The sequence below is a fragment of the Pelophylax lessonae genome (genome assembly GCF_965119305.1).
Source record: "Pelophylax lessonae genome assembly, chromosome: 10".
Classification (NCBI taxonomy): Eukaryota; Metazoa; Chordata; class Amphibia; order Anura; family Ranidae; genus Pelophylax; species Pelophylax lessonae.
In genome coordinates, this window is record NC_138777.1 from 76,807,861 (window position 1) to 76,834,600 (window position 26,740).

Genomic DNA, 26,740 nt, shown 5'->3' on the forward strand with positions numbered 1-26,740 from the left:
CACTATATTACCAGTTATTTCTGTTCTGATTTAAAGCCAAACTCCAGACAGATCCAAAAACACAAATAAATGCAGTCATATATTCATTAAAAAAACTAAACACCACAACAATTACATTTGTATGGATATATTGCCCTACAAACGCATATTGTACCCACTTCCCATTTTGTACCTAGAAATACAAAAATGGAAGCAAGGCAGGGACATTCATAGCTACTCCACGCAATCAAAAATGTCTTTATTTGCTAGACGAAAAATAACACATGCTGGCTTATGCAAATCGTAAAACCTCTCCTCAATATATAATGAACAAATACTAGAACAATTGCTTTACTTCCACGCTACCAAGCCTCTATATCAACCCATATAACTCAGCATTTCCTTCCAATGAGGATGATCATTCTGTTAATTGTCTTGTCAATAAATTAGGGATTACTGATCAGGAGATATGCAGGTATATGTTCCTGTACACAATTCTTAGATAAACTGTCTACTTCCCCAGGAAATGAATAGGAGATGAATATTGGAATAATATAGTTGCTTATTAAGGCTAAAGATTATGGCCCCGTACACACGATAAGAAATTCGGCCGGGAAATTTCGTCCGACCGATCTGCCGATTTTCGGCTTGTTAGTATGGTGCTTTCGACAGCCGACTCCGACTTTTTCGGCTGACAAAATCCTGGTGTGCAGGCATTAAAATTTTTGTCCTCCGTCAAAACACGTCCGATTTTTGTCTCCATTAGTACAGATTTCGATGGAGAAAAATCTTATGAGCAAGACTGGGCATGCTCAGAGATGAAAGAACACATACAAAGCAATCCAACACATGACATCACTTCTGAAGTAGAATTCTGTCGTACGAGAAAATTCGTGTGCAGTCTAGAGCACATTCCAACCAACAGACACGCACTCTGGACAAAAGACAGATGACCGGTCGGCGGAAATTCGTTGCGTGTGTACGAGGCTTTAGGCTCTTGCGGAAAACGTGTTAACGCTTTTTATGCCGATTATATGTAGCCAATAAATATTGCAACACGTATATCAGAGTTACCGGCTCCTTTACATTGTTTTGTTACCTGCAGTGTGAGAGAACACTTTCAGCCTAAGCATTTGTATGTGGATTCCATGTCTGGACATATAGTTGCTATTCTTATTAAAATCTTAGTGGTAGTCCCACGTCTGGGTAAACCAGGTAGGAAAGCTGCAGAGGACCATATTGGAGTCTAGCTCACCCATCACCTCTTATCCAATAATGGCATATCATGCGGGTCCCCTTACTTCTGTAAACCTAAGTCACAGTTACCATCTCAAAATATTCCAATGTGTGTGTATATTTAGTCTATTTGCTATTGAGATCTTGATCAGCTCTCTAAACCTCTGGATTTCTGTATTACCCTCATCCTTCACCATCGGGATTGTGTGGAGTACCTATGAAACTAAATACAACAGTCTGCTGTCACCCCTTCACTGTCTAGTCATAGGCTTGGAGGCAGGGAGGTGACCAAGGTATGTTACTGTAGTAAAAACTTGAGGTCACCAACCAAACTCTGGACTGACAGCATTAAAAATTCTTTAGCTTTCAAAATAGCTTCTTTATACAGCATGTATTTCAATTGCACATTGATTTAGTTGCCTGGAGTTTGGCTTAGAACATGTTTATTCTTAAGTGTTTTTAAAGAACTATATTACATAAACCAACTTGTTACTTATGTTCAGCGACCATTTAATACTTGGACACAGCACATCAATACATGATTAGATATGATGTTTGTAGGTATAAAATGCCATGTAGGGAGTAAGCAGCACAAATGGAACACTACACGCCTACAGAGCATGTGTATTAATGGCTTGGATGGATGATATTCTTTTTACTCTTTTTTTACTTCTGCTGTATCCCCTTTTTGCTGCTCAGTATCCTCTTTAATGCTCCAGCCTGATGCTGTCCTGTTAAATGTGCTGGTTGATTTTTCTGTGACTCTCCGGTGGAAGAAGGCGGTGAATTTGCGTAGTGGTCGGGCTGCCGCCTCCTTTAGTTTTCTCGCATCAAATCTAGGCCGATGCAGAAGGAGGGGTAATCGAAAGCGCAGAAAAGGAAACTGAGAGGGAGCTGGTGCTGATGCTGCATCAGGTTTTGATTCTTCCGCTGATGCAGGCTTCTCTTGCCCCTTGCTGGATGTGGCCATGTGATACAGTAGCGCATCCCACATCTTGTTGGCGCGAAGCCCTTTGCTTTGTTGTGTAGTCTCGGTATCTGCTACTTTGGCTTCTCCTTTTTTCTCTTCTATCCCCTCTGTCTTATTTGATTCAGGAAATTTTGGTTCGTCAGGCTCAACTATGAGATGTTTCATAAGCCTTGCCCATCCTCCAGGCTTCTTCCGAGGTGGTTTTGCCCGTTCCGGGGATTTTAACATGTTCCCTTCCTCTAAATTGGGAAGTTTTGCAGAGGTGGATGCATCAGTTTCTGAGATTGCTGGTTTAGTTTTAACTGGTTTTGGTACACTTTTAACTTCAGGAGGAGGACTTTTGGTTTTGACGTCTGCAACTAATGGAAGGCCTCCATCTGTGGTATGGGCTGGAGTGGTTGCCTGAATAACATCAGTTGGCATTAAAGGAAGAGTTGATGTGTTGCATATAGTTTCTGTAACTGTCGAACATATCTCTGTTTTATTTATTACTACTGAGGTTGCAGATGCAACTTGCAGTGTTACTGGATTGTCCTCTAAAATAACTGTACTACAACTGATGGATGTGTTTATAGGCCTTTGCTGATCAGGCAGTGAACTATTGAGTGTGGAATGACCACTTTCTGTATTTGGGACATTTATGTTGCCCTGATTTTCTTTTAGGTTTTCGGCTTTGTTTGGAAAATCAAGTCCATGTTCTGTTTCAGCCACAATAATAATAGGGAGATCAGAAACCGGGATGAGGGGTACTACTGGTTGTGTATTCGGTGTTGGATTAAAAGTAACATGTCTTGGTGTGCAAGGTCGTGGACTGGCATCGGCATTGACTCTTAGTGAGCCGTGGTCAGAGATGTTTCCTCCTGAAGGAAATAGGAAAGGATTGTCGTGGGCACTAAATCCAGAAGGCTGAGGAGAAGGTGTGTCAGGAATTGGACTAGGACTGAGATATTGGTTCAAACTCTGTTGCTCGGGCACAGTAAAGGTGAAGCTATGTTTCGGGTAAGGAGATGGTACCCGGTGGGTAACTCCCCGAAACTGAAAACGAGGAGGTAGCGTAATAGGAGGCGGCAGGTTTTTCTGTGCAGCAGCAGGTTCAGGGCTTTCTATGTCGCCTTCTGTGACTGGAGAAAGCGTTGAACGGAAGGTCTTAGGGGACTGTGTTGGAAGGGGCTGTGCTCCATTTTTCTTTGCAGCTTTACGCATGAGACGTTGTAGGCGTGCATTGTCTTTGCCTGGCTTAGGAGCTGTTGGAGGTGGCACAGGAGAAGGAGGTCCTGGATTCTCCAGGGGGGTCACTGTCAGCAGCATTGTGGCTCCTGGTAGAAGGAAATAAATAAATAAAAAAAGTGTGTATTAGGAAAAAAGTTTGGTTGCATATAAAAAAACATGAGCTAGTGTGCTTTTTTTTTTTTTTTTTTTTTTTTTTTTTTCAATGGCTGCCTTTCACTCCCTGCCTGGCCTTTTTGATTGTAACAATTGTTGATCTTAACCTACTACATTAGATGGTGGTTCTTCCTGTATGTTGGGCACAAACCCTAACCATTAGATGTCACCAGTTCCAGATTATGGTTTTGTTTAATAATCATATCTGTTGCCAGTCATGCAAACTCCACAGATACCTCTGAGCCTATTCCAGTAACAGAATTTAGAAAATGGGATATGCAGTGTGCATATGTATACCACAATCTTTCAGAAAACCACGTGTTTGGCATTTGGGACTTCTGATTAGTCCCTCTTGTCATAGGGTACCTTTTTTACATGATGATTTCCTGAATGCCCAGCCAAGACTTTCCTTTGGTGTGAGGAAAATGGATTATTGGACAAAAATTGCCATCCTGGCTGATCAAAGGTTTTGAGCTCTTTCTGTGTACTGTGAAAATAATTTCGGTCTAGTGTACAACCCAGCTGCAGTCTGAACCTACATTACCCTATACATACGTCTACAACAGGCTCATATTCAGGTCTTCACAAACAATATTCAGTATATCAGTGCTCAGGCTTTCACATTAAATAATTCTTTGGACATCCCTGTAACACACATGGTACACTACCACCATCCTTGTATCTGTTACAGCTTTGGCACTTTACATTGCAAGTTGGAACCTTAGAACCATCTAATCTATGGTGGGCTATAAGAATGGTTATGACCCACAGCCCAAACCTAGGCCCAAGGCTTTTTCTATTCATAACCCAGTCTGTTTACATGGCTTCCATTTAAAAAGAAGAAATAAATAACACATGTAGCATATGTCAAAAATGTTTTAGATTTACCTTCTACATTATTCCTATATACCTTAATAAGCATTGTCGTTGTCTTTTTTTTCCCAAGTTGTATATTGTGTATGGCCTTTGAATTGAACAGTTTTTTTTTTCTTGCTTTTTGTAAAATGCTGTGAAGTGTTGCAATGTAATTCTTGATACAAATTACTCATGGAAATTAAGTGGTATTATGAATACCTTGTATAATTTTGTATGGCAAAGCATATTTAATGGCAGTACTTGCTGTAGTGTTTACTTGCCTACCATTCACTACCTTCTTGCTTTACTTGGCCCCTGGGAGAAAAGAAAAATACTTGTGATTCACTCCATTTCCTTCCAAGTGACAGCACTGGTGCTTGGTGATTAGTACTGGCCCACGGGGATGTGGTGAAGGTCCCCTGTATAGCCTCTAAAATGCAACTAGGAACTTACACAGGGTTAACTATATGCTCCTGTGAGTGGAATGCAGAGGGCAAGTAAATTTCTGCAGTGGAGGGGAGGAGTTGATGGCTGTTGAGGGCATGGCAGTGTACTTGTTGGTTTTGCCCTGCATGGTCAAAGCACAGGGTTTACATCAATCAAGACCTTTTGTTCTTTCAATGGCTAAATGTGCTTAAGTGCCATGGAATGGTGCCCAGTTTAACCTCAGTCATTGTGTAGAGCTAGAAATCCTAATTCTGAATCTCTCTCCAAACCACCCTTGGTGCTCATTAGGAATATGATATAAGTTTTGCCCAATACAGAGAATAATCAAACTGGGAAGCAATTCTATGCATGCAACATCTTCAGGCACCCCCTTAACCTACCAAAGTAGAAAGAAAAACTGACAGTTCAAATAGATTTTCCTGAAAGATCCTTATGTCCCAGATAGACAGATTTCTAAAAATGGGTCCGCATTCATCAATTCAGTCCAGATCTGATAGAATGCCAAGATCATCATAGATGTAAATATACTTACTACTTTATTTAGTATCATGTGTTCCAAGATGCTGCGGCTGAAGAACAGAACTAGTAATGGGATACATTTAAAAAACAATCCCAAAAGCTACACTAACCCAATTTTGCAGCCTTTCCTGCATTCCCACTTTTGCTGCGTCTGAACACAGCCAGTGCCTCATACTCAAATACCTTGGGGCATCTGCTTTTCAAAATGTGGTCATTTTGTGGGTTTCTACAATCCTGGCACTAAAGAACCTTCAGAAATGTAAAGGCTAGGAAACCAAATGAAAGCCTGAAGGTTCTCTTTAGGTTTTTGGCTCTCTATGCAGGTAGTTAGCAACAAAATCTTACATGCGTGGTATCTCCATATTTACGTTCACTGGGTAAAATATATTTTGTGGTGCAATTGTAAGTATTCCCATACTGTGTAAAAAAAAAAATCACTTGTTAAAATGACAACTTTGTGAAGAAAATCTAATTTAATTTTACTTTTTTCATTTTCTAAAGTTTTAGCAAAAAACTACTCACCATGGCTATTACTAAATAATTTGGGGTATCTGTTTTCAATAAAAAGGAAAATGTGGGGATGTTTATATTGTCCTGCCATTTTAGAGCCTCCTAGAAATGTTAACAGAACATCAGGTTTTCAAATACATTTATATATATTTATATATAGTTTAAATATAAATCTATCATAGCCTTATTTAACACATATACTCTTTACAAAGAAAAAAAAAAATTTGACCTACATTTCTGAAAAAAAATATTGGATACGTTTTAATGACAGTAAGGGTAGTGTGTGTGGTCTGTTCAGTCCCCCCTCCTTTTTATATAGTAAAAAGAGTGGTTAATAGCACCAAAGGAAAGCCAGGCTATTACCTATGCAAAATTACACTTTAAAGTCACTAGACATGTTTCCTAATTTCAAATAATGGCTATACTATATATTCCAATAAGATCTCAGTAACATTTTCCTCTTGTTCTTCTTTTACAGAACTCTGAAGTCATCTTGTCATGAGAATCTGCTCCAAAATTTCCACGCAATTCTGAAAACTTACAGTAAAAAAAAAATGGTGATGCCAAGTTGCCTTATCTTACCTCAGCCCCATCAGTCCAACTTTTCTGTCCTCTCATCTCATAAACATTAAAGCTATGTACTAAAGTGATGCAGTGAGAATAATTGCTGTACAATGAAAAGGTTGCTTTGTGCTGAGTTTCTGGAGCATTCATCTCTAAAAAAAAAAAAGGAATCTGTGACCGCTATGTTTTATGCTGAGAAATCAATGCATGGCCACCATTCATAGTGCATGCTGCGCATTGACTAACACCACTGCTGATTATAACTTTAGGCCTATGTCCAGGATGCAATAGCTTCTGATGGCAGTATTGCTAATTCTTTCTATGCAGCTTCAGCGTTCTTTCTTACAGATACAGCAGCTTCATTAAAAAAAAAATTAAAAATTGCTACAAATCTCAGATGGAAACTGGAAACCGTCATATTGAATGTCATGATGGGGCAAACGGGACCAATGACAACTGCAGCAGGGTTGTCATGTCCTGCACATTTTAGTACATAGTACACTCACTGACCCAGTGAGAATAATGTAGAAATGATACTGCATGTCATGTGCCATCCAAACTCCCTACTGCACTGGGTCTTTTTTTTTTAAATACTTTTTATGCTTTATAAATAAAATTAAACAAATACAGCTTGCTGTTTTTGTGAATGTGTACATGGTTAGTATCGGTCTATGTTCTAATCCTAATACCTGAACCCACTCAATGGGAATTTTATATGCAGTAATGTACTTACACTTAAGCTTATGCAGCTTAGCAGATGACATTGGGATGGGTCACATGAAAGGGTTGGAAATCCCATCAAGCTGTAATTGGGAACCCCCTTGCCAGGGGCACAGTATCTGCTTGCCCAGAAAGCTAGGGTCAATATGCTCAAGGGTATGATTGTAAAATAAGAAACTAGCTTAGGATTAAACTACATCTTAAATAATATATCAGGCACTGCATTGAAATTGAGAGGTTTAGTGACCAAATTAACAATGTATATTTAGGCACTACTTACTACTAGCCTTTATAGGCCTTCATGCTGTTTCACTACATAAAGTTGAATTCCCAGTATGGATTTATTGGTCCAGCTCTGACCAACGGAAGTGTGCGTACTCCATACTTGGATCCTGTGATACTTTTCAGAGTCTTGTGCCGAGTGACTGTCCTGCTGCAGGGGTCGCTTGCTTGACACAGGTGTCATTCAGAGAAAGCCTCGCATTTTTTTCAATTAACACAAATGATTACCTAATTGGATGACGGGGAGGGGAAGGGCAGTGGCGGGACAATCTCCACCTTGTCCAAATGAAGAACACCTTGGAATTGACTTACACCAGCCTTTTTTAACCAGGGTCCATTGAGGTTTATTCAGTTGTGCCTTGGCAAAATGCCTAAAAAATTATATATAAGCCAACAGGTGGATGAAGCCTGCCTTTTAGTTACGCAAAGCCACAGGTTTTCATTGTGCATCATTACATCCTTCTAGATGCTGGTGTCCTAACCAACTAAGGCAGTGATGGCAAACCTTGGCACCCCAGATGTTTTGGAACTACATTTCCCATGAGGCTCATGCACTCTGCAGTGTAGTTAAGCATCTTGGGAAATGTAGTTCTAAAACATCTGGGGTGCCATGGTTTGCCATCACCGACCTAAGGCATCAGTTGATATGGAGGATGTCAGTCAACTGCACAGCATCCTTGTACTCCCCTCTCCCGCCCCTCTCCATCAGCTATGGGGTCACATTAGCTAAATGATGGAGAAAAACCGAGTAAGAACATTGGAGTACTAGTCAGTACCAGTTTGTAGAAGTGTACTTGCTTTGGAAGAATAAATCCCCCCCCCTAATGTTGGGTATCCTACTTGTGTGGATGTTGTTGCATTATGTTAAACTATTAGTATAGTTTTTACATTTTTAGAATCGGGTGCCTCGAGACTGTCCATAATTTATTAAAGGGTGCCTTGAGATTTCCATGATTTTTAAAGGGTGCCTTGACTCAAAAAATGTTGAGAATCGCTGATTTACATAAACTGGAGAGTGCAAAATCTGGTGCAGCTCTGCACAGAAACCAATCAGCTTACAGGTTTCTTTTTTTGTCAAAGCTTAATTGAACAAGCTAAAGTTAGAAGCTGATTGTCTACCATACAGAGCTGTATTAGAATTTGCACTCTCCAGTTTTAGCAAATCAACACCCTTATTTAGTGGAAGAAAAATACAAGGCATTCTTTTAATGGCACCTGTGCCAACAAGGCGAGCCCCTTTGTTTACTATGCAGCAGGGCCGCTGCTTGGCATGGAGAGTGGGAAATGGTGAGGATTACTGTAGTAGTGACAGCTATTACAGTGATTATCCACTTCCAGAGTGGTCCCACAGGTATAGAATATGGTCTAAGCTGGATGAATATTGATAACAAACAAACAAACAAAAAAACTCATCTGGAATTCAGCTTTAAAGGGCATTTTTAAAGTACATTTTAGTACACCTACCCATTTTTGAGCCCCTGGCTCCCAGTACGTCAGAACAGGTTATACTTACCACAAGCCTGCTATTCAGGGTTATTTATTTTGATGCCTGTCCAGCACCACATAGCTTTGCCTCAATGGAAAGACCATCTGTCAGGCTGTATGCAGGCATCCCACTAAAGTGAATGGGGGACATGCTACACTAATGCTCTTGAGATTTGAATAAAAGAATATGCAGTACTATCTATGCTCAATAAGGAAGAGTTAGGGGTTACAGGTTTTGGGTGAAGGGGCAGTAAAATACTGAAGTTTATTTAAATAGTTTCATAGCAGTCCGAAAACCAGCCCCTGAAATATTAAGTATACACAATTTATTCAAAAAATAACTTGCCAAATTCTGGACAGTAAAAGCAGGTTATAGTAAAATGGACCTAAAGGAATTATAAAGCTACCTACTAAACCAGTGCAGAGTACAGCAGGGCCTCCTTTATCGTGCTTCTTTTGTTAAAAAATATGTTTGTTTTTTTAGTGTCCCCTGCAAAGAAGATGTTATTCACCTTTCTCCACACTTGCATCACTGTTCCATTGTACTGATAAGGTATCTCATAATGTGGAACCTTCAGAAGCCAACACTTCCAGAGTCTCAGATTCCTGTTCCCCCATTTCCCTCTGTGGTTTCTCCAGCCAGACAATGCACTGTAGAACCCAGCAGTCCCATTGTGGCTGCCAAATCATACCCCTGAATGCAGCGGGCTTCAGGAATCCAACACACCCATAAGTGTTGCAATTTGCAGGTTCTGTAGATGGTGTGATTTTTTTTTTTTTTTTTTTTTTTTTTTTTTTTTATGAAAGCCCAACTTAAGGATTAAAATAACTACCCTTGCAGTGGAGCTCTCGCACTGCAAAAGTTAAATGCTTGTTGAGTCTAAAGTTAAAGCAGTAGGGTATAATACTTACCTTATCCCTCACCCGGACATACTACCTACATCTGTGCAACCTGCACCCAGAGCCTTTTCTCTATGAAGCTCTAGCCGGCTGTTAATGATGATGTCAAGAAGTACAACATAGGACAAAATCCCTACATGTAAGTGCGGACAACAAGGGACCACCTACAATCTGGATTGGAGAGGCGTGCCAGAGCCTGCCTGAGCACAGAGTAAGGAAAGTATTACATATTTTTCCTCATCCCCTAGAGCAGTGGTCTTCAAACTATGGCCCTCCAGTTGTTCAGGAACTATAATTCCCATAATGCCTAGTCATGTCTGTGAATGTCAGAGTTTTACAATGCCTCATGGGATGCGTAGTTCCGCAACAGCTGGAGGGCCATAGTTTGAGGATCCCTGCCCTAGAGTTATCATTTAACCCTTGCAGTGCTGATGGGCACTACAAGAGTCGTTTTATTTGTAAATCCCATAGTTGGACTTTAATATGGCAACAAATGTGGATGACAGGAAAGGTTAGTATTAACTATTTTGTTATAAAGGGGCACTTAAACAGAAGGTATCTGCTTGTCTCACTTCAGTCACAACCCCCCCCCCCAAAAAAAATGGGTTTATTCCTCAATTCCGGCTCAGCTGTGCATAGCATACAGAACTGCTGGTAACAGCACAGATGAAGCTAATTTTACCTTCTGTTTTATGAAATCTCTGCAGTGCTTTGCCACATACTATTGGATAAATAATTATACAGGCATACAGTCATTTGCCCTATTACCTCTGTATGCTCCACTACAGCTGGAATTATACCCCCTGGAAAAATGGGTCTCAAAAGATGACTTTGTATGAATGCAACACGATAAGGTCACATATGTAGCAATGACTCAATTAACAGAAGCCTCTAATGTTCTGGAATCACTGGGTTGCCATGACAGTCAGGCAACCTGCATTTTCAGGATGGAATGTTGCCAACTGCATTCTCCATACTTCCCCAATGCAGATGAGTGGAAATACACTAAACAAAATTATAAACGCAACACTTTTTCCTGAGCTGAACTCAAAGATTGAAGACTTTTTCTATGTACACAAAACGCCTATTTCTCTCAAATATTCACAAATCTGTCTAAATCTGTGTTAGTGAGCACTTCTCCTTTGCCTTCCACCTCACAGGTGTGGCATATCAAGATGCTGATTAGATAGCATGATTATTGCACAGGTGTGCCTTAGGCTGGCCACAAAAAAAGACCACTCTAAAATGTTCAGTTTTACTGTACGGGGGGGGGGGGTCTGAAAACCAGCCAGTATCTGGTGTGACCACCATTTGCCTCACGCAATGCAACACATCTCCTTCGCATAGAGTTGATGAGGTTGTTGATTGTGGCCTGTGGAATGTTGGTCCATACCACTTCAATGGCTGTGCGAAGTTGCTGGACATTTGTAGGACCTAGAACACACTGTTGTATATGTTGAGCCAGAGCATCCCAAACATGCCCAATGGGTGACATGTCCGGTGAGTATACTGACCATGTGATTGTGTATAGATCCTTGCAACATGGGGCCCTGCATTATCATGCTGCAACATGAGGTGATGGTCGTGGATGAATGGCACAACAATGGGCCTCAGAATCTTGTCACAGTGTCTCTGTGTATTCAAAATGCCATCAATAAAATGCACCTGTGTTCGTTGTCCATAACATACGCCTGCCCATACAATAACCCCACCGCCACCATGTGCCACTCGATCCACAATGTTAATTGCAGCAAACTGCTCACCCACACATCGCCATACATGCTGTCTGCCATCTGCCCTGTACAGGGAAGACCGGGATTCATCTGTGAAGAGAACACCTCTCCGAAGTGCCAGACGCCATTGAATGTGAGCATTTACCCACTCAAGTCGTTCACAATGAAGAATTGCAGTCAGGTAGAGACCCCGATGAGGAGGATGAGCATGCAGCTGAGCTTCCCTGAGATAGTTTCTGACAGTTTGTGCAGAAATTCTTTAGTTATGCAAACCGATTGTTGCAGCAACTGTCCGGGTGGCTGGTCTCAGACGATCTTGGAGGTGAAGATGCTGGATGTGGAGGTCCTGGGCTGATGTGGTTACATGTGGTGTGTGGTTGTGAGGCTGGTTGGATGTACTGCCAATTTCTCTGAAACTCCTTTGGAGATGGCTTATTCAATTCACTGGCAACAGCTCTGGTTGACATTCCTGCAGTCAGCATGCAAATTGCATGCTCTCTTAAAATCTGGGACATCTGTGACATTGTGCTGTGTGATAAAACTGCACATTTTAGAGTGGCCTTTTAATGCGGCCAGCCTAAAGCACACCTGTGCAATAATCATGCTGTCTAATCAGCATCTTGATATGCCACACCTGTGAGGTGGATGGATTATCTCGGCAAAGGAGAAGTGCTCACTAACACAGATTTAGACAGATTTGTGCACAATATTTGAGAGAAATAGGCCTTTTGTGTACATAGAAAAAGTCTTAGATCTTTGAGTTCAGCTCATAAAAAATGGGGGCTAAAACAAAAGTGTTGCGTTTATAATTTTGTTCTGTGTATATGTATTGCATTTGCCACAAAAAATCTATACTAGGAGTTTCGCCTGTCTACAGGCAATCCTGGTGTGTTTTGTGAGGCTGCAAGGTGTAGGTTCAGGGTCTAACCCCTCTGCCAGCAGCCTGTAAAAGTATATACAGTGCCCCTGCAGAAGCCACTTGGTAATTTGGGTTCCCTGTTCTAAGCCTCAACTGAGCCCCTCTGACACACTTGATTGAGTGAAAGTTACTGCAAGCACTTATGCTGTGAATTAGCAACAGGAAATCGACACAAGATTGTTTGGTGGTAAATTGGCTTAATGTATTGGTACGGGTTTGAATGTTGGTTTGAGCATAAATAAACACACAGAAGGTAGGTTCAGACAAAGTCCACTAGACAGTATAATTACTATTCCAAGATAACTTAGAATAGAGTTCTGTACCGCTAGACTGGGAATAACTCGTGATTCAGCAAAGTCAGCAATAAACAGTGAATATAAGCATTAACTGCAATATGAATTATAATACTATAACTAAGCTAGAGTGCACTTTAGGAGAATGGCTAGGGTATGGTGCAATGTCCCCTGAGAGGTACCTCTTAGTATAGGCAAAAGGTGAAAGTCTCTGTGTAGCAGCTGTAAAAGGACAGTCTTTAGTCCTCAGCCGGCTAGTGTTTAGGCCCAGTTGTACTGTTGATGCACATGAAAACAGTCCCAGCAAAGCCTGCAGGCAGCAATAGAGCTATTCAAAGGTTGTATGGACAGTTCATAAAGGGCTCCCTCTCTTTAGCAGCAAATAGCAAATCCACACAGCAGTAGCCCACCATCTGGTCACACACCGCAATTAGTCCACTCTCTGCTATGCACCCAGGTCACTCTGGCTGTCTGCACCCCTGAACTCAATTCTAAGGATGCCGCTTAGGGCACTGATATGCAGCAGTGATGGTCCACACTGGACAGCGATGTGCACTCTATGGTCTACCTCAAGGCTCTGCACAGCCTGAGAAAACTTCCCCTCCTCCTGGAAATCTCACTCTGGGAAATGCAGTTCAAACATTCCTGACCACAGTAGAGTGTCTCGCCTCTGGACAACAGCCCCCACAGTGCAGTGCTGCCTGACTCAGTTTATTAAACTCTTACTGCCCATCAGCTTCTCCTCCTGCCGATACAGCTGCCAACCAGTTCAGCACCACAGGGCAGCTGCCACAGAGAGCAACCACAGCCAGGGCCCCTTTCATTCTCCATTCCCAGTCAAGTACGTGGCTACATAGACAGTATGAGAAGCTGAAAGCTGCTGCGGCTGGACAGGGCCTGGACATTGTACCCAATGTCAAAAACGTTTAGGGCCTTATGCACCCAAGATTGAGATGCATTGGTGTCAGTGTATGCAGCAATAAACCCTCAGCATTTGGGTACAGCTATAAACCCCCAGCACTGGTTTCAGTCACTACAGCAATAGCCCGCCCCCCCAGTATTGATATTAGTGGGTGCAGCAATAAAACAGAAAAAAAGGATTCAGCAATAAACCTCCATCATTGATGTCAGTGTGTGCAAAAAGTAAACCAGCAGCATTAGTGCTATTTGGTGCAAGCAGTAAACCCCCAATCAGGGGCGTAACTACAGGGGTTGCAGGGGTTGCAATCGCTACCGGGCCCCATGCTCCAGGGGGCCCGGTAGCAAACCAGTGGGTGAACTTCCAGGATCGCAAAGGTCACACTTGCGACCGGACCCTGGCATTGCACCACTGTGGGGAGGCCCCAAGATTGCAGGAAGGGGGCCCACAAGATTGCAGGAAGGGGGCCCACTGCAGAACTTGTGAAAGAATCCTGCTGCGGGACCGTAATAAAAGGCCATGCAACAAGTGTAAAGAGCCCCAGGATTAGTGGGAAGAGCCCTGGGCTTGAAGGTAAGGGCCCCGGCCAGGGGTCTGGGGGGCCCTTCATGGTTTCTTGCATCAGGGCCCTGAAGGTTCTAGTTACGCCTCTGCCCCCAATACTGATGTCAGTGGGTGCAGCAATAAACCCAAATCATAAGTGTCTGAGGGTTCAGCCATAAACCCAAATCATAGGAGTCAGTGGGTTCAGCAATAAAACCACATCGTTGGTGTTAGTGGGTGCAGCAATAAATCAACAGCATTAGTGTTACTGGGTTCAGCAATAAACCCCCAGCTTTGGTGTCAGGGAGTGCAGCAATAAACCGGAAGCACTGGTGTCAGTGAGTGCAGCAATAAAACTCCAGCATTAGTGTCATTGGGTGCAACAATAAACCCCCCCCCCCCCAGCACTGGTGTTAGTGGGTGCAACAATAAACCCCAAGCATTAATATCAGTGGGTACAGCAATAAACCCCCAGCATTAGAGTCAATGGGGGGAGCAATAAACCTCAAGCTTTGGTGTCAGAGAGTGAAGCGATAAACCCCAAGCATTAGTGTTTGTGGGTGCAACAATAAACTCCCCTAATCCATTCAAATAGGGCAACTGTTTAATCACATGTATGGGTGCCTTTATTACGGTAAGTAAGAGTACGTATGAGCTACGGATACAAAACTATATGTGAAAAAATATAAAAAAACAAAAAATATATGACAAGTACAGTGATATCCACATATATGTTTGATAAGTAGATGTGAAAAGGACACCTGTCTGTCACATTCAGGAATAAAAAGAAGACTTAAAATCCTCAGAGCTGAATCCTAAAGCTGAATTCTAGATCTATTTTTTTGTATAGTTCCCTACCAGACAGATTCTTGAGGAAGCAGAGAATCACTGTAGTAGCTGCTGCTACTACAGTGATCTACTCTGTCTTCCAGGTCCAGTGCCGAGCAGTTGCCCTTCTGCATAGTAACCACAGTGGGACACTCCTTAGGCACAGGAGCCATTCAGAGAAAGCCTTGTGTTTTTTTACAATTAATGAAAAGCGATCCCTGATTGGGTAAGATGGAAAGAAGGACACCACCGTGCTCTTCGCATCGTCAAATCCGCAGTCCACAGCGTCTCAGATGGGGGAGGGATTTGGCCCTGGACCTCTCCGAGACGTATTGGTCCCACATTTACTATCATTTGCAAAAGGGATCCTTAAACGTCTTCGCTCAAGAAAAACGATATCAAGATTTTTACTAAATTGTACAGGACCCCTGACATACTGCATAAGTTCTCTGCGAGGGGCTCTCCCAATTGCTGGAGGTGCTCCCAGCAGCGAGGATCCCTGTTACCCATTTGGTGGGAGTACCCCCGTATTCAACCATTCTGGCAGGAAGTTCACTCCCACATCTCTCACATTACCACCTTTACCCCTGATTTTACCCCGGCTCAATATCTGCTACACCACACCTCTATACCCTACGCCAGATATAACAAATCCCTTGCTTTACATCTTATCAATGCTGCCAAAATGTGTATCCCTTGCCATTGGCTATCCATCCCCCCCCCCCCCCACTATTGCAGAGTGGGTCCAACGGGTCGCTGAAATGGAAGATCTTATATTTCAAGCCAGGGACTCTCCGGACAAATGCTACAACATTTGGGCCCCGTGGCTGCACTTCACGACTTCGCCCACGTACCGCACGATGATCACGTAGTTACCATAGCTGCACCCTTGAACTTATCTCACCACCTGCCCTACAAGCCTCTTCAGATCAACCCTCTTCCCTACACCCCCCCTTTTTTTGTTGTTGTTCTTCTTCCTCTTTTCGCTCTCTCTCTCTCTCCTTCTCTCTACCCTCCCCTCGCTCTCTTCCCTCCCTCCCTCCACTTCTTCCACCCTCCAAGACACCCACGGAACAACCAAAAATGTCATAATGCCTCTCTACGAGCTGGTAACCCCGGCAGAGGCCTCTTAGTATAGGGGATTTCTTTTACTGGCTGACGACCATCCTCTGGCCTCCGACACAGCAAGTTCCCCACTGGGGGTGTCGGAACCCAGACTGGTCCGCCGCATTCCTCAGCATGTCTTCACACCCCTTTTTTTTATTCATAGTTGGGATATCTTTTCATATATGACTTTGTACCTTCTATTTAAGTACTTGTTTCATTTGATGTCTCCAGGTTGCCTTATTGTTCTTAATATATACTCTATATGGCCATGTTTTACGTACACTTACCTTCGGCTGTGTTCTCACTGTTTTCGTTTTTGTATCTTTCAAAATGTTCAATAAAATGTTTTGACAAAAAAAAGATGGGAAGAAGGGGTGGTGACATCACAATCTCTGCCTTATACAATCAGAAACCACTTTGCATTAATTGAGAAAAATGCAAGGCGTTCCCTGAGCGGCTCCTGTGCAGTGCAGGTGAGGTTATCTCCCCTGAGCAGCAACTCGGTATGGAACAACAATGATTGATTCCTGTGGAAGTGGACAATCAGGTATGGAATATGTATACTTTCATTGGTCCAAGCTAGGCCAATGTAACTATGCAAAAAAAAAATCCATACCTGGAATTCAGCTTTAAAATCCCATGTGTTTTTCGGCTTTTGCAAGCTTGAAGCATGGTAATAATGACTGTATCTACAGTCTACCATACATGGGTGTGATGGTCAGTGGGAAGTGGTCTCCTTACATTTGTAGCCATTGGGAAGAATTCCCCTCCTACAGACAGCTTAAAATATAACTGTTTTCAGTGGACTTGTAGGCAGGTGCCGTCTATATTCTCCACTGCAGGTGGTGCTCGTCTGCAGTGGCAATGCAGATAGGGTTGGATGTTGAGAGGAACCTAGTTTCTCTATGGTTTTCTGAATCACAGGGAGGCAGTTATTCAATTGGATACTGGCAGCCCATGTGACTTTGGTGGCCATCTTGGGTCAGGCAGAGTCTATTTAAGACCTTGGCTCCTGGGTTTGGGTGCTCATTTTTGCGAGTGGCAGTGCAGGGACAGGATATCCATCTGTCAGGGACAGTGCTTAATAGGTTCCAGAGGAAAGTGCTCCCTGGAAGCCTCCCCATTTGGGTACAGACTGGCCAGGCTCCATTCTGCTCCTAGAGACAGGGACGCTGTCGGCACCTCTGACATTTTAATCTACTGTTCCATTGCTGTACAACTTGTGAGTGATTCCGGAAGGGTAGCCTTCCCGCCTGGTCAGCTGTGTATTGCTGAACATTTGTTACAATATATTCCTGTTACCCCACTTGGACTCAACATGTGTTTTTTGCCTGCTGCATCATGCTGCACCTATCCACAGACCTATCTGAGAGCCAGAAATTGCACATTCTTCAAGGAACCCCTAGCAACCTCTTTGGGAACCCTAGGGCTCCATGGAATGGAATGGTAGGTGAGAAAGGCTGTTCTACAGTGTATGGTACTACTCAATGCAAACCTTTGATTGGCTAGTGGCACAGACCAATCAGCAGCTAGTATTCAGCAGCCACATGCACTGCATAGAACTCTGTGGGGGAGATTAGGAAAACAACACCCTCCACATTTACATTTTTGACAGATTATGGCTCCCTCATTCTTTCAGCCTTGGAAAGCAACATGGGGATAATTTTTTGCAGGAGCTCAGGCACCATTAAGCCAACCTACAGCCACCCCACAAATACAAATATCAAATAAATTAAAAATGTCCAGAATATAACCACAGCCATGCAAATAAAAGGCCCATAAATATCCCTTATTCTATGTACATGCACACAGTGACACATAGCTATGCAGTGAAACCTAAGGCAGTGTATCCCAAAGGGCATTAACCAGATTATCACACGGTAACTTGACCCCTCTCTACTATGTTGAGAGAAATGAAAATAGCAGCAAGCCATATGGTCACGTGACCTGTCAACTCCTGATTGGGTGAGAATTGTTTTCCACCTGGAAATTAATAGACATTGACCAACCAGATAGCATATTAAGGCCACATCCAACGAGTCCCAAAGTTACCTAATTACAATTGTATCCTTCGAGTATTTAGGAGATATTTGAAGGACAAAAGGTATTTCATTAGTGAGGGGCGATAATCTTCAGAAAGCCCTGTAAAGCACTAATACCCCATCACAGACCAGGAAAGCACCGCTGACCAACGACTAGCAGACAGAAACTGCACAGACTACAGAAAAAGCAGATTCAGCATCAAGGACAGCAACAATTTGGATGCAAAATACTTACAAAAACATTTTATTCAGACATTTCGGAGGCTTCTACAAAAAAATAATCTAACTACGTTCACCAAACAAGTGCCAATTAGAATTCTTAGATTACATTTTCCTTAAATATCATCATTACAGCATCGTTACACAATCTGGCTACGTGTTCCTGTGAAAGCCAATACAGTTTACAGTTACAGTGTATCTGCATCACACAGTAAAATAATAATTAATCTGAGATGAATACATTGATGAGCATATAACCAAACTAATCTCTATATTAAAGCAAGGCTATATAAGGTAAGATTAAAGCAATATTTATTTTCCTGTCTCCGGAATTTTATATTATCCTGGACGGAACTTATATTTTTCTTTTTTTATTATTATTATTATTATTATTATTAATAATAATAATAATAATAATAATAATAATATTATACAGGATTTATATAGTTCAAACAACTTGGTTGGTGCTATACAAAGTAGAACATTTGCTAGCATTATTTATTTGCATATTTCTTTATGATCAGGGCCAATAAACTACCTAAATTACAGTGTGCAGGAATTCTAATTTCCTTTTTTTTTTTATTTTTTTTATTTTTTTTTTTTTTTAGCATGCGTGGGGGTAGATTTACTAAAACTGCAGCACTCAGAATCTGGCATGGTAATTTTTTTTTTTTAGCATGCGTTGGGGTAGATTCACTAAAACTGGAGCACTCAGAATCTGGCATTGTAACCAATCAGCTTCTAACTTCAGTTTGTTCATTTAAGCTTTGGCAGTAAAATCTGGAAGCTGATTGGTTTCTATGCACAGCTGCACCAGATTCTGTGTGCTCCAGTTTTATTAAATCTCCCCCAATTATTGTCAACATGCATTTTTACTATGACGAAGCCCCCGTTCACGATTTGTCATGTGTTACCAGAAATTGACAATAAGATTTCTATTTTATTCTACAGGCTCCATTTACATGTGATCGATGTGACGTCACTTGTTGCGCCAAAAAAAAAAAAGATGCAGAGTTACAGGTTTTTGGCTAATAGACTTCAATGGGAGTGCCAGAAAAATGAACATAACACGCTTTTTGCACATTTGCACACCTAACAGCCATTCTCTTCCTTCTAGTAATCCTTATTTCACTGGAACAACAAAAATGCTTACACACCGGAAAACGTGCAAAAAACATGCAAAAAAAAATAAAAGCTTAAAAAATGCCCAAAAAAGAAGCTGAGGATCAAGCGTGAGCCTAGCCTTAGAGTGCTTTTTGCTTCATTTTTTGTGGGTTTTAGGGCCAATTTACACCTATCCATTCAACTCCTGCTTTATAATGCACATCAGCACGTATGCACAGGTTAGTCATTGAAAGGTTATAGTCCACACAGTGCAGTTCGTTGACCTGCGTTGTCAATTTTTTGATGCATCAAAGCTTTTTATAAGGTCTCTTGTTGGCAATGGCAGTGCATGAAAATGAATAAATGTCAATAACACGTGTAAAATGTGAAAATGCACAGTTCAATTTCAGCCTGCAAGACACGCACATGCATTAATTAAATAAATGCATCAAATCACGTTAAAATGCATGCAGTGAAAGGAAGGGAACATAATAAACGTGCGCTGCATTTGTTTTTAAAGGCTACAGTGTACCTTGAGGGAATATCACACATTGTGAGATAATCCGATGCGGGTAATTTAACCATTTACTATCATATTATTTCATACATAGATAATCCTTTGTATTTTCATTGCAGGAAGATTAACCCTTTCCTATAATAATATTTAATGCATAGATAGAGTAACCTTTGCACCCTAGTTACAGTTAATTTGACACTTCATAGCATTTCATGCATAGATTTTTGACCTTTAGCAAGTTGAACCCCTATATCTCTAGTGTAATGTCTGCATAGATTGTTAACCCTTAGCAAGTTGAATCCCTATATCCAATGTGCATCGAATGCAGAGATTGTTAACCCTTAGCAAGTTTAACTCCTATATCTCAAGTGCATCGTATGCAGAGATTGTTAACCCTTAGCAAGTTGAACCCCTATATCTCAAGGGCATCGTATGCAGAGATTGTTAACCCTTAGCAAGTTGAACCTCTATATCTCAAGGGCATCGTATGCATAGATTCTTAACCCTTTGCAAGTCGAGCCCCTATATCTCAAGTGTATTGTATGCATACATTGTTAACCCTTAGCAAGTTGAACTCCCTATATTTCAAGTGCATTGCATGCATAAACTGTTATCCCTTAGCAAGTTGAACCCCTATATCTCCACTGCATCGTATGCATAGATTGTTAACCCTTAGCAAGTTGAACCCCTATATCTCAACTGCATCGTATGCATAGATTGTTAACCCTTAGCAAGTTGAACCCCTATATCTCAACTGCATCGTATGCATAGATTGTTAACCCTTAGCAAGTTGAACCCCTATATCTCAACTGCATCGTATGCATAGATTGTTAACCCTTAGCAAGTTGAACCTCTATATCTCAAGTGTATTGTATGCATACATTGTTAACCCTTAGCAAGTTGAACCCCTACATATCAAGAGCATTGTATGCATAGATTGTTAACCCTTAGTAAGTTGAACTCCTATATCTCAAGTGCATCGTATGCAAAGATTGTTAACCCTTAGCAAGTTGAACTCCTATATCTCAAGAGCATTATATGCATAGATTGTTAACCCTTAGCAAGTTGAACCTCTATATCTCAAGTGCATCGTATGCATAGATTGTTAACCCTTAGCAAGTTGAACCCCTATATCTCAAGTGCATCGTATGCATAGATTGTTAACCCTTAGCAAGTTGAACCCCTATATATCAAGTGCATCGTATGCATAGATTAATATCCCTTTGCAGTTTTGCAGCAGGTAATCAGCTCCTTTAACTTCAATGTATTTCGTGCATAAAATGTTAACCCTTTGTAAACTGCAGCTCTTCCCAGTACAGTAACCTTTCATAGGTAATTAACCCTTTCCTCGTTAACTGCAGAGGACTGCCCCAGTGCTAATAAGGATTAAGGAACAGTCTGCAGTAACATTTGAAAAAATATCATTTTTCTTTGGAACTGTATTAATAACATGCTGATCAATATCAAGAAGTTCTGATTGGATGTACCCCTCCTATTTATTTTTTTCTGGTTACCTGCTGAAAGCTGTCAGTTGCCAGCTCCTGTGCCCAGCTCCCTTCTTCCACTTGCAACTGGAAGAAAACGACCCCCACACCTGGGGCAGCAAAACTGAGAACCTGGGGGGAAGAAGGGGGGCTATGAAAAGGTCAGGGGGAGGGGGAACACCCACTCTTATGCTGGATTCTGGCCTCCCCTACTGTCCAGAAACAGCATAGACATCACTACAAACTACAGGCGAGCGTTCCATAGGCATCTATGGCAGAGAGCTAACAGATTTTCTTTTCTTTATTAGCATGCTGCAATTATGTTTATAATAAATGAATCACATACTAATCAAGTACATAAACAAACTGATATCAATGAATTGGGCATCAGATGTCACCCTGGAGTATTTTTTTTAACAATAACCCTTGGCTGGTTTAGGAATGAAATATCAGACGGCTTTTTTTGTTATATAGTTATACAGCTAATTCAGAGCTTTTTTGCACTTTCAACACTAAAAATATTTCACCTTACTTTCTTTCAAAATTCAGAAAAATTGTTCGTCAGTGCATTTGATCTTCCCAATATTGAGATAACTCATTTCATTCAAAAGCCCTTAAAAATCCATTCAGACTTGCTACTTGAATAGAATCCCAGATATAATAGCCAGGTTTCTTTTGTGCGCATTAAATGTAAATCACATTTACGGTTTCCGATCCGGTCCGCTGTCAGTTTTTCAGGCAGACCTGATCAGACTCTCCATACACCCCTATGGGGCAGCAGATGTCAGTGGTGACATGTCCGGTGACACCCGCTGCTATCTGATCCGATTCTGTCCGTGAAATCCAAACGGATAGAAACCCTATTTTCCATCTGTCTAAAGGATCGGATGGGTTCGGATTAAAAAGAACAGGCAGCCCATTTTCATCCGATCTTCCATAGAGGAGAGCGGGGCTCTGATAGGTCAGTTTCTGCACAGTTAGCAGAGATGGACCTGTCATCCTCCTGCTCAGCGGGGATTGGCAGCTTGATCCCTGCTGAGCAAAACGGAGTCTGCCGGGCAGAAAGCCCGTGTGAAAGGACCCTTAGCATTTTGTTCGTTCAGATAAAAAAACAAGAAAAACTCTATCCTGTTCCTTCGAATTTTCTCATCACTAAGGCCTCTTTCACACGGAGCGGACCATATTGCGATCCGCTCCGGCACTTTTTTTTTTTTTTTTTTACGTACACGGATGACATTTGTGTCATCCGGTCCATATGTCCGCATATCATCCCATCCGTTTTCAGATGATATAGGGACATAATGCATTTCTATGGGATTGCGGATGTCAGCGGATGACACTGCTGACATCCGATTTTGCGTCCTTTCCGTTTATTAAATAATAGGGTTCTGTTCTGTTCCAAAAAAACGGAACAGAACTGAAAGGACGCAAATCGGATGTCATCGGATGGTCATCCGCTGACATCCGCAATCCCATTGCCATGCATTATGTCCGTATATCATCCGCAAACGGATGGGGTGATATACGGACATACGGAAAGCCCGTGTGAAAGAGGCCTATGTTCGGAAATGATCCTTGATATGACCGCTCACATTCAAAACAAATGTTCCAAAAACAACAATTTTCTAACTTAATTCTATTGGTGTATGCCCATCCTTTAAAGTTGGTCACACGTGAACAGCGATTCTTCATGTTAGGCAGGCCAAAGATGGTGTGATTTTCTTTCCTGCAGCCACGGGTTGCTGGAAAAAAAATCGCGTGATTCCCCCCATCAACACAGTCAGTAATGATGTAGGAATCCCTCCTATGGAGCTATGATGTTCTCCCGGCGGGGTTGTGCAGGAAGCCACCCCTGCTGGGAGAACACAGTGATTATTGCTAGCGGCACTAGCCGCTGGCAATAATCGCATGTAAAAATCTGACAGGCTGCTTGTACCCAAGTCAATTGATTGATTGACTGGGGCAAATTCAGCCTGCCCATAGATGGTTTGAATTTTGGCCGGTCGCTGCTGAACCGGCTGAATTTCGAATCATCTATGGCCGAGCTGTAAGCCAGCCATAGACGGTTCAACTCTTGGCCGGTTCAGCAAGGGCCTGGCCGAGATTTGAACCATGTATGGGCATGCTGAATGTACCCAAGTCAATCTATCAATCGATGTGGGTACAACCAGACTGTCAGGTTTTTTCATGCGATTATTGCTAGCGGCTAATCTTGGGGCAGGGACGGCTTCCTGCACCCACCCCCCCTCGCAAAGAAAATACAAAAGCTCAGTGGGAGAATTCCCCCATCAACACAGTGATGTCTGATGGGGGAATCGAGCAATCTTCTATGCAATCAAAATCGATCCATCTTTGGCTGGTGTACCCTGACATGCCAAATCATGATAAAACCTGCAAGAAAGTACTTGATAGTCAAGCAATGCTAACATAAAAGATGATTTGCAAACTTTCAGCATGTTCTTCTTGTTCTTTATCAGTTGACTAGAGATAAGCCAGCACCACACTTTACATCACCGCAAAGTTCACCCTTCTGGCACTTAAGATCGAATCAGATCAGAGGGCTTTGTTTATGGGTTATATATGTATAACAACAGTTGTCTGAGCAATTATAAAACAGGTGATTAGAGAATTTAGAATATAATTAAATCATGCCCAGTAAGGTATTTCGGCATTCTGGGGGCAGGATAAATGTACGTAATCAAATTGGTAAATTATCTTTCTCAAGGTTGCCATACACTTTACAATCTGACTGTACAATCTTTGTACAATCTCCTTTAGTTTTTCCAGAACTATGGCCAATGATTGGATGAAAAACAGGAGGATGACAATAACAGGCACTTCTGGCTCACTAGAAAATCTGTGTGAGTCTCTGCTGATTATTCCCATGTTTTTGGAGAAGAGAAAAGCCATGTTTCACTATGTCACTCATTGGTCAGGTTGGAGAACGCATCAGATCTGAACAGCACAGAGATGTGATAAGGGTCTGAAAGATTTTTTACCACCCATCATTCTTGGCAAGACATTTACCTGTATATGACCAGCCTTGGGTACAAAGAATTCCCAGTTTTCATCTTTTTCTAACAAAACCAGTGTGATGAGGATACAATTATCAGAGGCGTAACTAGAACCTTCAGGGCCCCGGTGCAAGTAACCATGAAGGGCCCTCGGGAACCCTGGCTGGGGCCCTTCCCTTCAAGCCTGGGGCTCTTCCCCTGGGGGTGACCAGGGGAGCACACAGGGGCCCATAGACAGCAGAACACAAGTGAACTGGATAGGAGGAGTGGCGGGAGCAGCATACAGAGGAGCCAATCTCCTCCATTTTCCTCTTGCAGCTACAGGAGGAGAAAGGAGGACAGTGATTTCTCTACATGCTGCCCCCTGCCGCCCCTCCTATCCAGGTGTACAGGGGAGCCGCACAGGCCCCCTGGAGAATGGGGCCCGGTTGCAATTGCAACTCCTGTAGTTACGCCCCTGACAATTATCCAATGTCTATGGGCATATAAAATTGTTTTGAAGAATATTGTTCCACAGGGAAGGATATATCAACAGAAATGTTATCTGACATAAGTTTTCCAATACATGGACATGCGTGTGTAATGGCAACCGGATCACCCATCAGGCAAACAAACGTGACAGCTCGGCTCTTGTGAATGGAGAAGAAAGGGAGATCCTAGCTAAATCTGGCCAAAAGCAGCAAATCAGATGACTTATCTCATGTCTATGGGTATTAGGCTGCCTGGAGACACCATAAAGCAGAAGGAGAGACAGGCACAACCACCTGACTACCTTTTAGGCACAAATACCAGCCAACGCATCAATAGAGCCAACGGTGGCATCAGATGTTTCATGTGTAGGCCTATAAAACAGGACGGGGAGGTGCAACCGAGACACCTCCAGTTGTGACTTATCAGGAGTAAATTACTATGGGCTGGACATAATATTCTCCCTTGGCCAATTGCTATCGCCCTTGGTGAGCCTCAACCATTAGTATAGTGGGTGCCTGATCCAACCAATAACGACTGTCATCTGATGACTATTACCACCATATTCCTGAGCAGTGTAGATTCTTATCTGATCAATACAGTGATTGGATTGCATGTCACTGATATAACGGTTTGTGCCTTATGGCATTCTTTTTCTATTGCTGGAATGTGACTGAAAAAAGAAGGGTTTTGTGCACACCCCCTACCATGAAGGTGGTCTTCTTAATTTAACAGCTCCCCACACACACGCATATATACACTCACAAGGGAACATCTCCAAATTCTGCTGTCCTGCTTGGTCTATAATTAGTGAGTAAGTTGAGCTTAAACTCTAGTGAGCCCCCTCCCCTGTAACCTGTGTTAAGCAGCTGTTCATACACTTGTCCTGCCCCTCCTGTGTGCCACTCCTCACCCCCCTGACAGCCTGTCCAATCCTGGTGGGGTGCAGATCACATTTCTGTATAATTGCAAGACATAACCAGGCCGGTGGGCGATTGAAAAGTCTCACAACTGCTCCGACCCCCAGTGCTGCTCTCTGCTCTCGGGCCTCAGGTAAGAGAAGGGTGAGGGGGGCCTGAAAAGAAACCCCTTCAATAAGTGGCAGCATCACTTGTGTGAAGGGAAGGGAGACAGCACCTACAAAAAACATTAACTTGTCAGGGGGTCTTGTAATCCTAAACATCCCTCTGACAGTAATAAGAGTGGATCTTTAAATTCATATGTAGCATATTTTTCATTCTATGTATTCTTAGCAATAGAACAATTCTAATAGAAGAGAGACGATAGAATGACTCGATAATTGGGCTGTCACCTAAATAGAAGGTGACAATACCACTGCACCTTCCTTGTTTCCAAAGATCAAAAGGATTCTCGAAAAAGGAACCTGCTAATACTTTACTTTATTAGTAAGATCCCTAATTTAATCCTCATGTGAGATCCATACACAACTGCTCAACAATGCAATCCAGGCTAAGCTTTGGAATGGCAAGACCGGTGTCATTAATGTGACCCTGGCCACAGTCCAGCAATGTCATGTGCTGTGTGCCACCTAAATGCATTGTCTGAATGGAACTGTCTATCTATCTATCTATCTATCTATCTATCTATCTATCTATCTATCTATCTATCTATCTATCTATCTATCTATCTATCTATCTATCTATCTATCTATCTATCTATCTATCTATCTATCTATCTAT

At 42.2% G+C, this 26,740-nt stretch overlaps 2 protein-coding genes across 3 annotated transcripts in view; one reads left to right on the plus strand and one right to left on the minus strand.

Moving 5' to 3' along the window:
- The window catches only part of LSP1 (lymphocyte specific protein 1), a 158,506-nt gene extending 151,902 nt beyond the window's left edge, over positions 1-6,604 (plus strand). Inside the window, exon 13 of the mRNA XM_082269886.1 lies at positions 6,378-6,604. The gene's annotated coding sequence lies outside the window, so the exon portion shown is untranslated. The remainder of the gene's footprint in view (positions 1-6,377) is intronic.
- Positions 1,753-21,707, minus strand: PRR33 (proline rich 33). 2 transcript variants are annotated; one of them, XM_082269884.1, is made up of 2 exons: positions 21,589-21,707; positions 1,753-3,501 (listed from the first exon to the last, which is right to left on the minus strand). In XM_082269884.1, the coding sequence occupies exon 2, from the start codon at positions 3,491-3,493 to the stop codon at positions 1,871-1,873; it is 1,623 nt and encodes a 540-aa protein (XP_082126010.1). In that variant the 5' UTR covers positions 3,494-3,501; positions 21,589-21,707; the 3' UTR covers positions 1,753-1,870. The 2 variants fall into 2 exon arrangements, with proteins under 2 accessions (XP_082126010.1, XP_082126011.1); XM_082269885.1 differs by lacking the exon at positions 21,589-21,707 and adding an exon at positions 18,470-18,570.
- Positions 21,708-26,740: the final 5,033 nt, after the last annotated feature.